General features: G+C 32.2%; 3 protein-coding genes across 4 annotated transcripts; 2 read left to right on the forward strand and 1 right to left on the reverse strand.

The window, feature by feature from the left end:
* Window positions 1-57: 57 nt before the first annotated feature.
* Window positions 58-6,623, forward strand: LOC144835237 (mRNA export factor GLE1-like). Its single transcript, XM_078690289.1, has 16 exons — window positions 58-195; window positions 634-788; window positions 1,200-1,308; window positions 1,777-1,986; window positions 2,217-2,311; window positions 2,594-2,763; window positions 2,967-3,080; window positions 3,437-3,577; window positions 3,662-3,777; window positions 4,239-4,451; window positions 4,871-5,061; window positions 5,374-5,503; window positions 5,762-5,866; window positions 6,063-6,145; window positions 6,306-6,369; window positions 6,484-6,623. The coding sequence occupies exons 1-16, from the start codon at window positions 103-105 to the stop codon at window positions 6,550-6,552; spliced, it is 2,058 nt and encodes a 685-aa protein (XP_078546415.1). The 5' UTR covers window positions 58-102; the 3' UTR covers window positions 6,553-6,623.
* Window positions 6,361-11,047, reverse strand: LOC144835241 (2-(3-amino-3-carboxypropyl)histidine synthase subunit 1-like). Of its 2 annotated transcripts, XM_078690295.1 has the most exons (11): window positions 10,947-11,047; window positions 10,298-10,365; window positions 9,996-10,065; window positions 9,783-9,846; window positions 9,343-9,464; window positions 8,970-9,124; window positions 8,585-8,703; window positions 8,358-8,426; window positions 7,852-8,008; window positions 7,639-7,739; window positions 6,361-7,486 (listed from the first exon to the last, which is right to left on the reverse strand). In XM_078690295.1, exons 1-11 carry the CDS (start codon window positions 11,026-11,028, stop codon window positions 7,102-7,104), a joined length of 1,392 nt encoding a protein of 463 aa, XP_078546421.1. In that variant the 5' UTR covers window positions 11,029-11,047; the 3' UTR covers window positions 6,361-7,101. The 2 variants fall into 2 exon arrangements, with proteins under 2 accessions (XP_078546421.1, XP_078546422.1); XM_078690296.1 differs by lacking the exon at window positions 10,947-11,047 and having other exon boundaries at window positions 9,783-9,848; window positions 9,997-10,065.
* A 195-nt stretch (window positions 11,048-11,242) lies between these two features.
* On the forward strand, window positions 11,243-12,360 carry LOC144835248 (small nuclear ribonucleoprotein Sm D3-like). Its single transcript, XM_078690306.1, has 2 exons — window positions 11,243-11,700; window positions 11,984-12,360. The coding sequence occupies exons 1-2, from the start codon at window positions 11,388-11,390 to the stop codon at window positions 12,040-12,042; spliced, it is 372 nt and encodes a 123-aa protein (XP_078546432.1). The 5' UTR covers window positions 11,243-11,387; the 3' UTR covers window positions 12,043-12,360.
* The last annotated feature ends 63 nt before the right edge of the window (window positions 12,361-12,423 follow it).

Consider the following 12,423-nt stretch of genomic DNA (forward strand, 5'->3'; position numbering starts at 1 on the left):
TTTTCTTTATTATGATATTTAAATAAATTGTAACACTGCCCTCTCTATGTGGGATTGATCTTTTTTGTGTACGTTTTGGAGGTCGTTTTGGCCTAAAAAAACATGGAGCTTTCGAGTATTTTGTCGTCGCTGAAGAAAACGAGATTAGGAAACGTTAAACATGACCCCTATTGGCTTCAGGAGAATCGCCTTCCTGTGAGTGAACATTAATACACATTTTGGTATATTTGTTAAAACAGTGCTATATAATAAAGCCCGGCTAAGCCTATCTATTACCAGGCTGGCCTACTTAAGTTAGGCTCAGTAGTGAGTCAGACAGTAGCCTGGGGCATCGTTACCGGGCGCTAGGCCTAGGCTAGTACTAGTACGAAACGACCACGACTAGCTAGCTAGAACCGGCTATACTATAGCCTAGTTGGGCCTACAGTCCTAGGTCTTATCTTGCATAATAGTATTAGATGAGCTAGCTAGACATAGCCTAGTAGGCATAGATGCCTAAATATTATTTTTAATTCTTTGTTGTTTTGTGTGAAAGTAATAAATAAAAAATAGGCTTGCTTGTTAACTATTATCAGCAGTTAATTAGCAAATTGGACCTGGTTGGTTATTTCTTTGTTTTATTGCTTTGTTCAGGAAATTATTGAAGCATGTACATCTCCACCAACATTGAAAAATGTCACAGCTGACTTTAATTTGTTCAAAAAAAGTGAATGTATTAAAATTGAAGAAAACTTAAATCAAAATAATTCTACTGTAGATGATGAGAAAAATGAAGTTTGTCCAATCAGGTGAGATTAATTCAATTTAACTGTATTTGTTCAAAAAAAAAAAGGAAAAGAAAAAGAGGGAAAAACAAAAAATTAAATTACATTAAACTGTATTTTTTCCAAGAGAAAAAGAGAGAAGAAAAGAATGCTCCCTCACAGACTATATAGGTGGTAACCAACAGTGAGCATTCATTGCAGAAATTTATTATAAAAACATTGAATTCACTGATACTGATAGGCCGCATATAAAACAACATGCCTGGCCTCTATACCTAGGAATACTGATTAAGCTTTCCTGCTGAGAATCACTTGTAATCAAATCAATAGCACTCATTGTACTACGTTTCAGCATATCCCAATTTCTTTCATATTCAGAAAAAGTTTATATTAAATTATTGTTTTTTATTTCCTAATTTTATTGATTGTTTTCAGTGTACAATCAGCCGATACAGTAGAAAGTATAGAATTCACACATCAAGCTGAAGATCATGTTCAGTTATCACTGAAAAGGTGTGAAGATGAATGGCAACAGAAAGCAGAGGTTGGAATAAATACATTGTTTGTAATACTGGACTAATACGTTAACAATAGAGATGACTAAAGCTCTGTCTACACTATTAAACTTTATGTGATGTGTCCATATATAGAAATGGTGATGTCATGTCACTACCACATTTTGGCACATCACACTTTTGTTGTCAAACTAGTTTGATAGTGTAGACAGAGCTTAATAAGGTAACAATTGAGATGTCTAAAGCTCTGTCTACACTATCAAACTTTATGTGACAAAAAACATGATGATGTCATATCACTACAATATTTGGGCATATCAGTACCATATTTGGGCACATCACTACCATATTTGGGCACATCACTACCATATTTGGGCACATCACTACCATATTTGGGCACATCACAAACTAGTTTGATAGTGTAGACAGATCTTTAGAAAACTAAATTCTGTTTTTTATTGCTATTGATGTGTTAAATACTGAATTTTTTTTTTCAGGAAAATGTAAAGAAAAGACGAGAAAGTCAGGAGAAATACAGCAATCATCTTTGGGAGCAGTCATTGGAACAAGTAGCTGTCTTAGAACAGAAACAAAAGATTAAAACTACGCAGCTGATGGAGAGAGTTAAAAAAATTGAAGAACAAAGTGATGAGACAATACGAAAGAGATTACTCAACCAAAGAGAAAGTCATAGAATGAATATAAAGGTGAAACAAAATTTCTGATATTTAAAAAAACAATTTAATATTTAAACAAAATTTCCTATATTTAAAAAAAAAAATTCCAATATTAAAAAAAATCTTCCATAATTTAATAAAATTTTGAAAGTGTTTGAAAATAAAATTATATTTATAAACAAAAATTCCGATATTCTTTAGTGGGTTTTCGCTTCATTATCTTTTTCACATCATCACTGAATGTTTTTTCTTTATTTCAGAGATTAGATGCAAAGCTAAAAGAAGTGGAGCTTATGACAGAAGCAGAGGCTGCAGAGAGGAGACGGGTAGAAGTGGAGGCTGAGAGACAGGCAAGGTAAATATAATACAAAATGTATAATGTTATGTAATAGCACACACACTGGGCACCTTACTTCTTTCACCTGTTAGTGGTGCTAGCCTCTTTCTCCACCTTTGTCTATCCATCATCTCTCCGCTCAGTTCTTGTTAAGAGGACCTGCTATGTAGTATTCACATTCTTTCACATATTAACATAATATACAGGTAATTACAAAAATAGAATCCAACATAAATCTAGTATCTATACTAGAAGAACTATTCAAGATTTATTTTCCTAAATGTTATTGTTTTTGCGCAGGGCTGCAGAAGCTAAACGACATCTAGAGAGCATGACACTTGTACATAAACAAATCAAGGAATGTTTATCAGCCTTAACAAAACTAATAGCAGGATGTAAACACAAGGAACTTCTTAGAAAAGATGTGAAAGAAATTATAGAGTATGCTACTAAGTTACGAGATGGTGCAGGTAAGCAACGACTTTGGTACTTAATTGGCGATTTATTTATTATATATATATATATATATTGCAAATATATATTAAAAAAAAGATTCAAAGCAATAGCTCTAAGCAAAACATGCTATGAATTACATATTAAAATTTCTGAATTCTGTATTAAATTATTATTTTAATAACAATTTAATTGATTCAAATTCAATTTTTTTTTTTAGACAGCTTAATGACAAAGGGCAGAGCGTCGGGTGCTACTAGAGAATTGGTTGATGGCATGATCAACATAATAGGAGAAGTAAAGAAATGTTTGGAGAATGCTAGCCAAGCAACAGGTTAGTTACAAACTATTCAATATATAGATTTATATTTAAAGCTCTGTCTACACTATCAAACTTTCTGTGACAAAAAAATGTGATGTGCCCATATATGAATCTGATGTCATATCACTACCATATTTAGGCATATCACTACCATATTTGGGCACATCACATTTTTTTTGTCAAACTTTGTTTGATAGTGTAGATAGAGCTTTAAAAATGCACAAGATACTCTAGTAACATTTTTGTACCAAATCTTTGATACAATATTCTGACATTGGATTTGGGGTTGTAAACTTCCATCAGATTCTATTTTTGTGTCTTGTTTTCATTCACATGAGTAATTGTACTAATATTGTTTTGTAATTCAGCTGAAGCAGAGAAACTAAGCAAAGAGATAGCTGCCAAGAAAAAAGAAGAAGAAGAAGAAGCAGCGAAGGCTGCTCCACCACCTGCTACTACACCCACTGCTACAGCTGTTCCAACTAATGTCAGCCCCCCACAAATAACCGGTAAGTTACTGTCAATATCACCAATACTGCAGTAATAGTCGTCATCATTTAAAACCCTACTTATAAAGATTTTTTTTACTGTAGGAATTTTAAATGCTTATGCCACTGACGAATCAAATAAACGTTACATTGAAGTCATGAATAAGTTAAACGAAGCAACTAATTCCTTTAAAGAACTTACAGATAGCAAAGATCCTAGAGTAAGTATGTACTTGTTTAAGTAACACAACTGGGCTAATATAGACCATGTGTGCTTTGCACCCAGGACCATGTGATTGGTAGGCAAATCTACCACCACCAAGCTACAATGCCACTAAAACCTACTACTTTTGAGATAGTCATATCCTGTAAGATGAAGGAATCCCTTTTTAGGGATGGTGATATCTGTCAATTGTACGCTTACCATTTTTCATCTTTAATTTGTGGCATAGAAAAAAACCCATTCAGTTTTTTTCTGTTACCAACCAAACTACAATGCCACTGCTCTTTTGAGATACTGTAGTATATCTTTTAAGATGCACTAAAGTATGTAATACTTTTTTTAGGGATGGTTATTATATCTGTCATATTCAATTATACACCATACTTCCATTTGTCATCTTTAAATAATGGCATAGAAAAAACCCAGTAAGTTTTACTAACAAAATATTTTTCTCTGAAGATAAAGAAAGAAAGGTTTGGTTTACAAAAGGCTGTGAACACTCCAGTGAATGCAGTTTCAGACAAGTCAGGTTCCCACTTGAAAGACAAACTCAATAAACTTGTCCGGCTTCTTTCTGGTCAATCTGTTGAAGTATCGAACCAGAGGATGTCTGCAGGCTCTCTGCCAGGCGGTGTAATGTTTTGTAAAGATCTGCTGGCTAAGAAACTTGTGGTAAGTCATGTATTTGATTTATTCAATTTTAGCATAACAGAAAATATACAAAGTTGTATACAGTAAAGTAAATAAAATGCAAGGATTGACAGAAGGAAACTTGATCACTGCTAGACGACTTATTTATGTAAGTTTACACATGCATGCAGTGTTGAGTACCTGCTGTGTGTACCCACTTATCTTCTTAATACAATAAACAGCACTGACAGCTTTGTAGTGCCAAAATTATTAATATTATAATACACCTCTAAGCAGTCAATATCTGTATACTGACAACTTTGTAGTGCCAACATTGTTTCTCTACAGCTTGCTGAATGAATTCTCCAACAGACAAGTATCTTCCCTATTGTATATTTCTATGTTATTTAAATTATTAACTTGACTCCGATAGAAAATTTGTTTTAAATTTGTTTTTGTAGAAACAAGGTGATGAGCAAGTGTCTTCTCAACATGAATCAGCATTCGTGTATGCTGCCCTGACAGTTGCCATAATGTGCGAGTTTCCAGACATGCGCCCTCTAGTCTTGGCCCACTTTTACAAAAACTGTCCATATCTAGTGCCATACTATATTCCAAAGCAAGAATCTCAAACCTCTGAAGAATATTTTAAGTAAGATACTAAGTTAATTTGACCCTTTTGATTTTGATTGACATTGATTTAGAATGATATATAGTCTAAAGGCCAATTTACACAGACGAATTAGAATCTGTATCTATCCTGAGCAGAAACCGCCCGTCCGCTCCGCATTGTGTGTAAATGGTCATAAGGAATAACATAGATTCTACATTTTTATTAATGCTACCGCTCATCTGTGTAAATTGGCCTTTACGATATAAGATATTAACATAATGTTCTTTGAATACTAATTTATTTAACATTATTTCAATTGCTTTGAAAAAACATTGAATTTTATGTTTTTAGGACGTTGGGTTATCAATATGATAGTGATGGTACGGCCGAGAAGCAGGATAAATTTCTACGACGGATGTCTGGTTATACACGTCTATTTGCTTCCATCATCATAACACAACCAGTTCAAGGCTCTCAACATGTAAGCTTTTTAGTGATTTACAAAGGCCTTGTAATCGTTCCAACTTTCAAAATAACCTAACATTTTGGGTTTTTCCAATATCACAAGCATAAGTCTATTTGGTACTATTTGCCTGTAGCTGTACTTTTCATTCATGCTAACAATTAAGTCTGCATGTGTATTGACTTATGTGAAAATCACTGTTGGTCACCACTTACTTATCTTCTTTCTACTCTTTGGCTAATATTCTGGACTTTTGTTCTTTCTTTCTCTTTGTAGCCACATCCATTTGGAGTTGAAGAAGGCTGGAAGTTTGTAGCCAGCATGCTAGCCTTGGAACCTCAACCCGATATTACAGCTACCGTGTTGTTTGATTTCTTGCAGGTTAGTATGTACTAAGAACGTGCTTATATTCGTTATTTAAGAATAATATTATTATTTAATCGCCAAAACAAATGCAACTGTTCAAATCTTGAAGACTGAATATTTATGTTAAGTATGATTAGATTTAAACAAAATAATTTCATGACTGATTATTTTTATGATGAATATAACAAATGTCTTTTCTGCTTGTAACCAGGTGGCAGGCTCCACTATGCTTCAAACTTATGGAAAACAATTTTTAAAATTACTTCATGTTCTCTATAAAGATTTTTTTCCGAGGTAAGTACAGACTTAACTTACCTTAAACAAGTTAGAAAAAGACTCAAGTTGGAATATGTTCATTACAACTATAATTGTAGGCGACAGTTTAGACAACTCTCCCAATACCAAATATGGTAACCTAACCAAAAATATACTTAATATACTTTTCAATATATAGAATTGAATCGGTAAAAGGCCAAGGTGGAGGTGGTCCAGTAATGAGACTCAAAAACTTCTTAGAGGTATGTGTTTTATTTCAATATGATAGATTTAGTATTAAACCTATTTAAGTCAAATGCAGTATTGCATAAAGCTACATCATAAGTACCAATAATGTAATGGTTTTCTTTTCACAGGAATCACTAAAAAGGAATTCGATTCCAGCAGCCAAAGGCATGTTACCAGCACATTTCTGGAGGACATAACATTAATGTCAAATGTTCTTATTAATTTTATTGTCAATTCAACATTATTTTGCAATATTGATGTTCAGTAAAATTATGATGAAATTGATTGTACACTAGTAAACATTGAAAAGTTAATTTTTAATTTAACTTTGTTTTATTATGAATTTTATATGGTGGATATTCTTTTAAAGGCTCCTAAATTGAAATATATCCTAAATACATTGTAAACTATTTTCTTTTTATCTCATATTGTGGTATCGTCAATTTCAAATTTCTGTATTAAAAAAATATTTTTTTAAAGACAAATAAACTGAATCTAAAATATTTGTTCATGAGTTTTATTTAAGTACTGATAGGAGTTGTTCCATTTTAGATTTTCACTTCAAACTACTGATTCTGTGTTGACATGTGTGATTGTCACTTTTCTGTACATAAATACTAGATGTCAAACAATATACTAGTTTGGTATTGATGCAGCGTCTTTTTTCACAACTTGACAACACCCTTGTGATGTTTCATTACACTCTGGCATTGCCTTTACAACATTCTGTTAATGGAACATTAGAACTACTTGTTGATTTCTGTTGGTTTCACAACTTGACAACACCCTTGTGATGTTTCATTACAGTCTGGTTGTGCTGGTACTAAATTAGGTTCAATTCCTTTCAGTTTAACAGTATTGCCTTTACAACATTCTGTTAATTGTCCATTAGAACTACTTGTTGATTTTTCTTCTGTTTTTTTCACCTTTCTGGTTGGCCTAGCTGGTCTATTCACTTCATTGTTGACAGTCCAAGCACCAAGACTTGCATTACTGTAGTAGTCCATTGGGTAGCTCTTTTGCCATTCAATGTCCTTTAGGGCGACAGATGCCTCGTACGGGGTTAAGAGTGGTTTATCAAATGCGTAACCCCAATCAATAGACAAGCGAGGGCATGCTACTTGTACCCACCTAAAAGAAAGAACATTAAATTAAAGTAGGTCGTATAACTGGACTTTAACATAGTAAGTAATTGTGTGTCATACTTAACCTAGGTGGGTAAAGTTTAATGATGCGTTATGAGGCCTAGCTGTAGTTCAATACAAAATAACACTGGGACTTACGCATCAACATCTTTAAATATTTTCAATTTGTCCGGAAAAATTTCAGATAAAAGAACAAGAATATAATCCAATCCACATGACTTCAACCTTTCCTCTAAATGCTGAAATAAAGTTCAAATTGTTCATGTAAATGCTTAATATGTTTGAGACAATGCCAACCAATGAGTGGGTGGGGAAAGTATAAGTAAAACTAAATGTGTGTAGTGCCTTTACCTGTAAAACCTTTGGTGCACCTTGTCTGCCCAATGTTCCTAGTATTAGACCAAACTTGTTGGCTTGCCTGGCCTTAGCAATAGCTGTCTGACGTATATTATGCATCCGTTCTGTTTCATAATGTTCTTGCGAAAACACCTTGCTGTAGGGGTCATACCTGAAATAACAACAAATGCATGTTATTCATGTATCGTTTTTTCCCTTCTAATACACATATTATTGTCATTCTAGTCATATTGTGGCTAGAAACTTGGCATGCTGCCATAGCTCAGATCTTTGGTTCAATGACATACTGTAAGCCTGTCAATAATTTGTTTAGAGCTCTGTCTACACTATCAAACTTTATGTGACAAGAAATGTGATGTGCCCATATATGGACATGATGACATCATATCACTACCATATTTGGGCACATTTTTTTTGGTCAAACTATTTTGATAGTGTAGACAGAGTTTAAGAAGAATTGGTTTATATGAACAGCACCTTGTTTTCATACAGTAGCTTACCTGAATGCTTTGATGCTAGGATTAGCTATCATAATAGCTTCTAAATGAAACCTTCCATCTCCAAGATATCTAGAATAAGAAAATATATTCAATTTATTATTATTATTATTAATATTAAATTCACGGTAAGTCTTCCACAATGAGGTGGTCAACTGACCCGTCACACCAAGGTAACATCATATTTGTTCACAATAATATTTAAGACTAAAACAAGAGTTATCCATTACATGATAGCATCAACATCTTGGAGTTGAGAAGCAGTGCATCCCAGGATTTCACCAGGAGAAAGAGGCTTGCTCTGTGGCACTTGAATCTTGTACTGATCTTTCAGTTGTGCATATGACGCCTTAAAAGATTTAACAAGTTTCAATATGAGGCATATATGATAAAACTGCAATTAAGTGTACTACTATTTTGAATTAAGGTACAAACTGAGAGTTTACCACCTGGCCTTAAAAAATATTTTAGGAAACTTTAATTTTGCTATCTTAGTAGAAAATTTCTATTATATTGCACACAAATCATATTACAGGTGTGTGTATTTACAATATAATAATTATGTTTCCCAATTTAGTATGCAATTTTCTAATTTTAAACAAACTAAGAACTTACCTGAAGGGCAGCAACAAATTGAATAGTGCTAACAAATGCTAAAGAAGTGTTAGGTTCAAAATTCAATTTAATGGTTTCAATAAAGTGAACTGTGTCGATTTTTATATCTACAAATACATACAACATATTTATTGATTCGGTAGCATTTATTGGAACTGTAGAGAAAAAAAAAAATTAAAAGATAAAGTAAAACCAAAAGCTTAGTTAAATATAATTAAATATTTCAACACTTTAAATGACATCATTGACATAAAATCTGATAGTATCAATTCCATATACTTATACAGTAGAACCTTTGTACAAGAAATCCTTCCTATTCTGTTAAAAGTTTCATTGACTTAATTTTTATTATATAAAGTTATTTTATTCTTACTAAGGCAGCTGTGTCCGTAATGCACCATCATGTCCGCTCCAAGAGCTTTGGCAGTAAAGTCATCTACACAGCAAGCCCCATATGTTACATCACCCATGATTAACGTTTCAGCACCTGTGAATCTAGAGAAATTCAATAAGAAATAAGAATTTAACATATTATTAAAATAATATTAAAACATAGAAAAGCATATACGTTAAAATATAATCGTAAAACGTATAATCCCATAATAGACCTACAACCATCTCTAATTTAGGCAAAATTGTGTACCCATGTGACTATACTTGGTAATGACAGTAACAAAAAACAACACACTTGGCACACTTTTTAACATTGGCATTTATACAGCGCCTTTACAATGATCAAATCGCTTATTTTATTATTCAAATCTTTGATTTGTGTAAATTGAGTTTTATTGATTTGTCATGTCAGAAACCAACCTTTCAATAATATCTGCTATAGTACAGGCAAATATCAACAAACCTTCTGGAAACTGGAGTGCCACTGTAAATACAAGAATAATCATGGTATTAATTTATACCGTTTTTATGTTATAAATGAATTTTGATTTCTAGATACATATACAACATATATAATGCCATTGATGCCTATATATAATTATGCAGCAAATAAATATACAGTTTAATATATACCTTTTTTAGCATTTACAGTTTTTACTCTCCATATGGTTTTTGGAATTTCAAAATTGTAGTTATTTGGAAGCTAAAAAACAATAGATAAAATTAGATAATTTATTAATAATCATAATATAACTGTGTATCATTATATTGTTGTTGTGAGACTCAGGTTTGTGTCTTATACTATAAATTAACTGCTATATTGTAGTTGTCTTCAATAATAAAAAAAAAAGTAATTACTAAATATATACATTTTAATAATGTTACTACTCATTTCACTTTTGTTGTGTGTTGCCATTTTATTTGAATAAACTGACCTGAGATATTGCATCATTAATATCTTTATTTTTTAAAATCTCATCTGGAATTTGGTGACTTGGACGTGCTGAAAAAATATCAGGAATTCAAGAATAAACAAAAACATTTACATACTAAAATATATCTCTGGTGAGTGGTGGTCACAGATTTAATAAATAATAATATAAAAATCCTTTGATAGTGTACATGGCATTAAATATTTACTATATCAATTATTAGACTCAAAACCTGATGATGTTGATGGTGTTTTTTATCACCTTCATGAAACAGTTTCAATGAAATAGTTTAACTTAATTAATTCATTTATTTTTTGTATCTATTTCCACTATACAACAATTTAAGTTTTAACTCTGTCATATTGTTTCAGATCTTATTATTATATTAAATAAATAATTGTTCGATACTTCAGCTTCAAAATAAACCCTTCACCCATTGTCACGTTAGACACGGGTACGAACTGACCATTTGCTTTACTTCTAGTCTACAAACCCTACTCTACTCGGTACTCCAACAAGAAAGTATCGTTTACATTGACGTTGCGTTGAGCCTACTTAGGCAGTACTAATTGTTTATACGATATAGTAAACATGTTATTAAGCAAATTAATTGTATAGGTTATATAAGTTATATCATAAATTATGATGTTACCCTTTTTACTGGTGTAACGTTTTGGTGCCGATGTTTTTGCAGACACAACATGTGGCTGATTGATTTCTGTTTTGGTAGCCATTTTGTTTGTATATATTGTAGTTGGCTCGATCCCAAAAGTTTGTAAACAAGTGTGAGATAATTTCATTTTTAAAATATGATCAGTTAGGTAAATATTATAGTATACAAAATAAAATGTAAATTATAAATTCAAATAGTAAATATAGTATTTTATAAAAAAAAGAAATAGTCTCTAATGACTGTATATAATAGTTTTGATTGTAGTGGAGAAACAATTTTTCAACAAACGAACAACGAAATAGAGACGCTTGCGGTGAATACAAATCAAGATAAATCAGCAGCGTAAACATATCCTTTAAAATCGTCATTTTTAAGATCACATCTGATATTTTGAATTTTGATTATCATTAAATAATTAAGATGTCGATTGGTGTACCTATAAAAGTTTTACATGAGGCGGAGGGTCATGTTATTACTTTGGAAACAAACACCGGTGAAGTGTACAGGGGAAAGCTAATCGAAGCCGAAGATAACATGAATTGTCAAATGTCTAACATTACCGTAACATTTAGGGACGGCAGAGTGGCTCAACTTGAACATGTATTTGTAAGGGGGAGTAAGATTAGGTTTCTTATCTTACCGGACATGTTAAAAAATGCCCCTATGTTTAAAACGAAGCAGAACAAAGGTGCCGGTGCAGGACGAGGAAAGTCCGCTATTCTCCGAGCTCAGGGTAAGTTGAAGCGATAAGAGTTGGTTCACCATTTCGTTTCCCGCATATAATATTTGTCAGACATTTCTTTCTTAATTAGGCCTAGGCTAGGTGTTCAGCCTGACCATAAAACTATATGCTAAAAATAAAATATGTTTGTTTTTTGTCTAGTCGCTGTTTTGATCCTCATTTTTAAATATAAAATTAGATTTTTAACGAATACAGAAAAGAAAGTAAATGATTTTTTAAAAACATGATTGTCTAGACTTTAAAATAATATGCAAACCTTTTACTTGTTTTACAGCTGCAAGAGGAAGAGGCAGAGGAGGTGGAAGGGGAAATGTTTTCCAAAAACGAAGATAATGGCAAAGCTACGACAAAGACTTTTATATGTAGCATCAAGAAGGACATTAACTGTGCACTGGGTTTTGCAGCAAGTTTTAACTGGAAAAGCACAGCACATTTTATTATGGTTTTGGCCATTTATAAATTGCATAACTATGTTGCTACAGTACAGAGATGATTAAAAAGAGAACACTCCATTTTTTAAGACAGAAAATTGTCATTGTATGTTTAGTTGCTATTTTTTTTAGTATCTTAAGCTAGTCGATTGTTGAATATGATTTTTAATGTACAGTTTCAGTATCCATTCAGTAATTAAAATTTGATAATATAATGCAATATGTCTGTTGTAATTTAATGTTTCTTTAGTTATATACAGTTGTTAAATTTCTGATTTGTTGA

This window comes from Antedon bifida, chromosome 2 (genome assembly GCF_963402885.1).
Source record: "Antedon bifida chromosome 2, ecAntBifi1.1, whole genome shotgun sequence".
Taxonomy (NCBI): Eukaryota; Metazoa; Echinodermata; class Crinoidea; order Comatulida; family Antedonidae; genus Antedon; species Antedon bifida.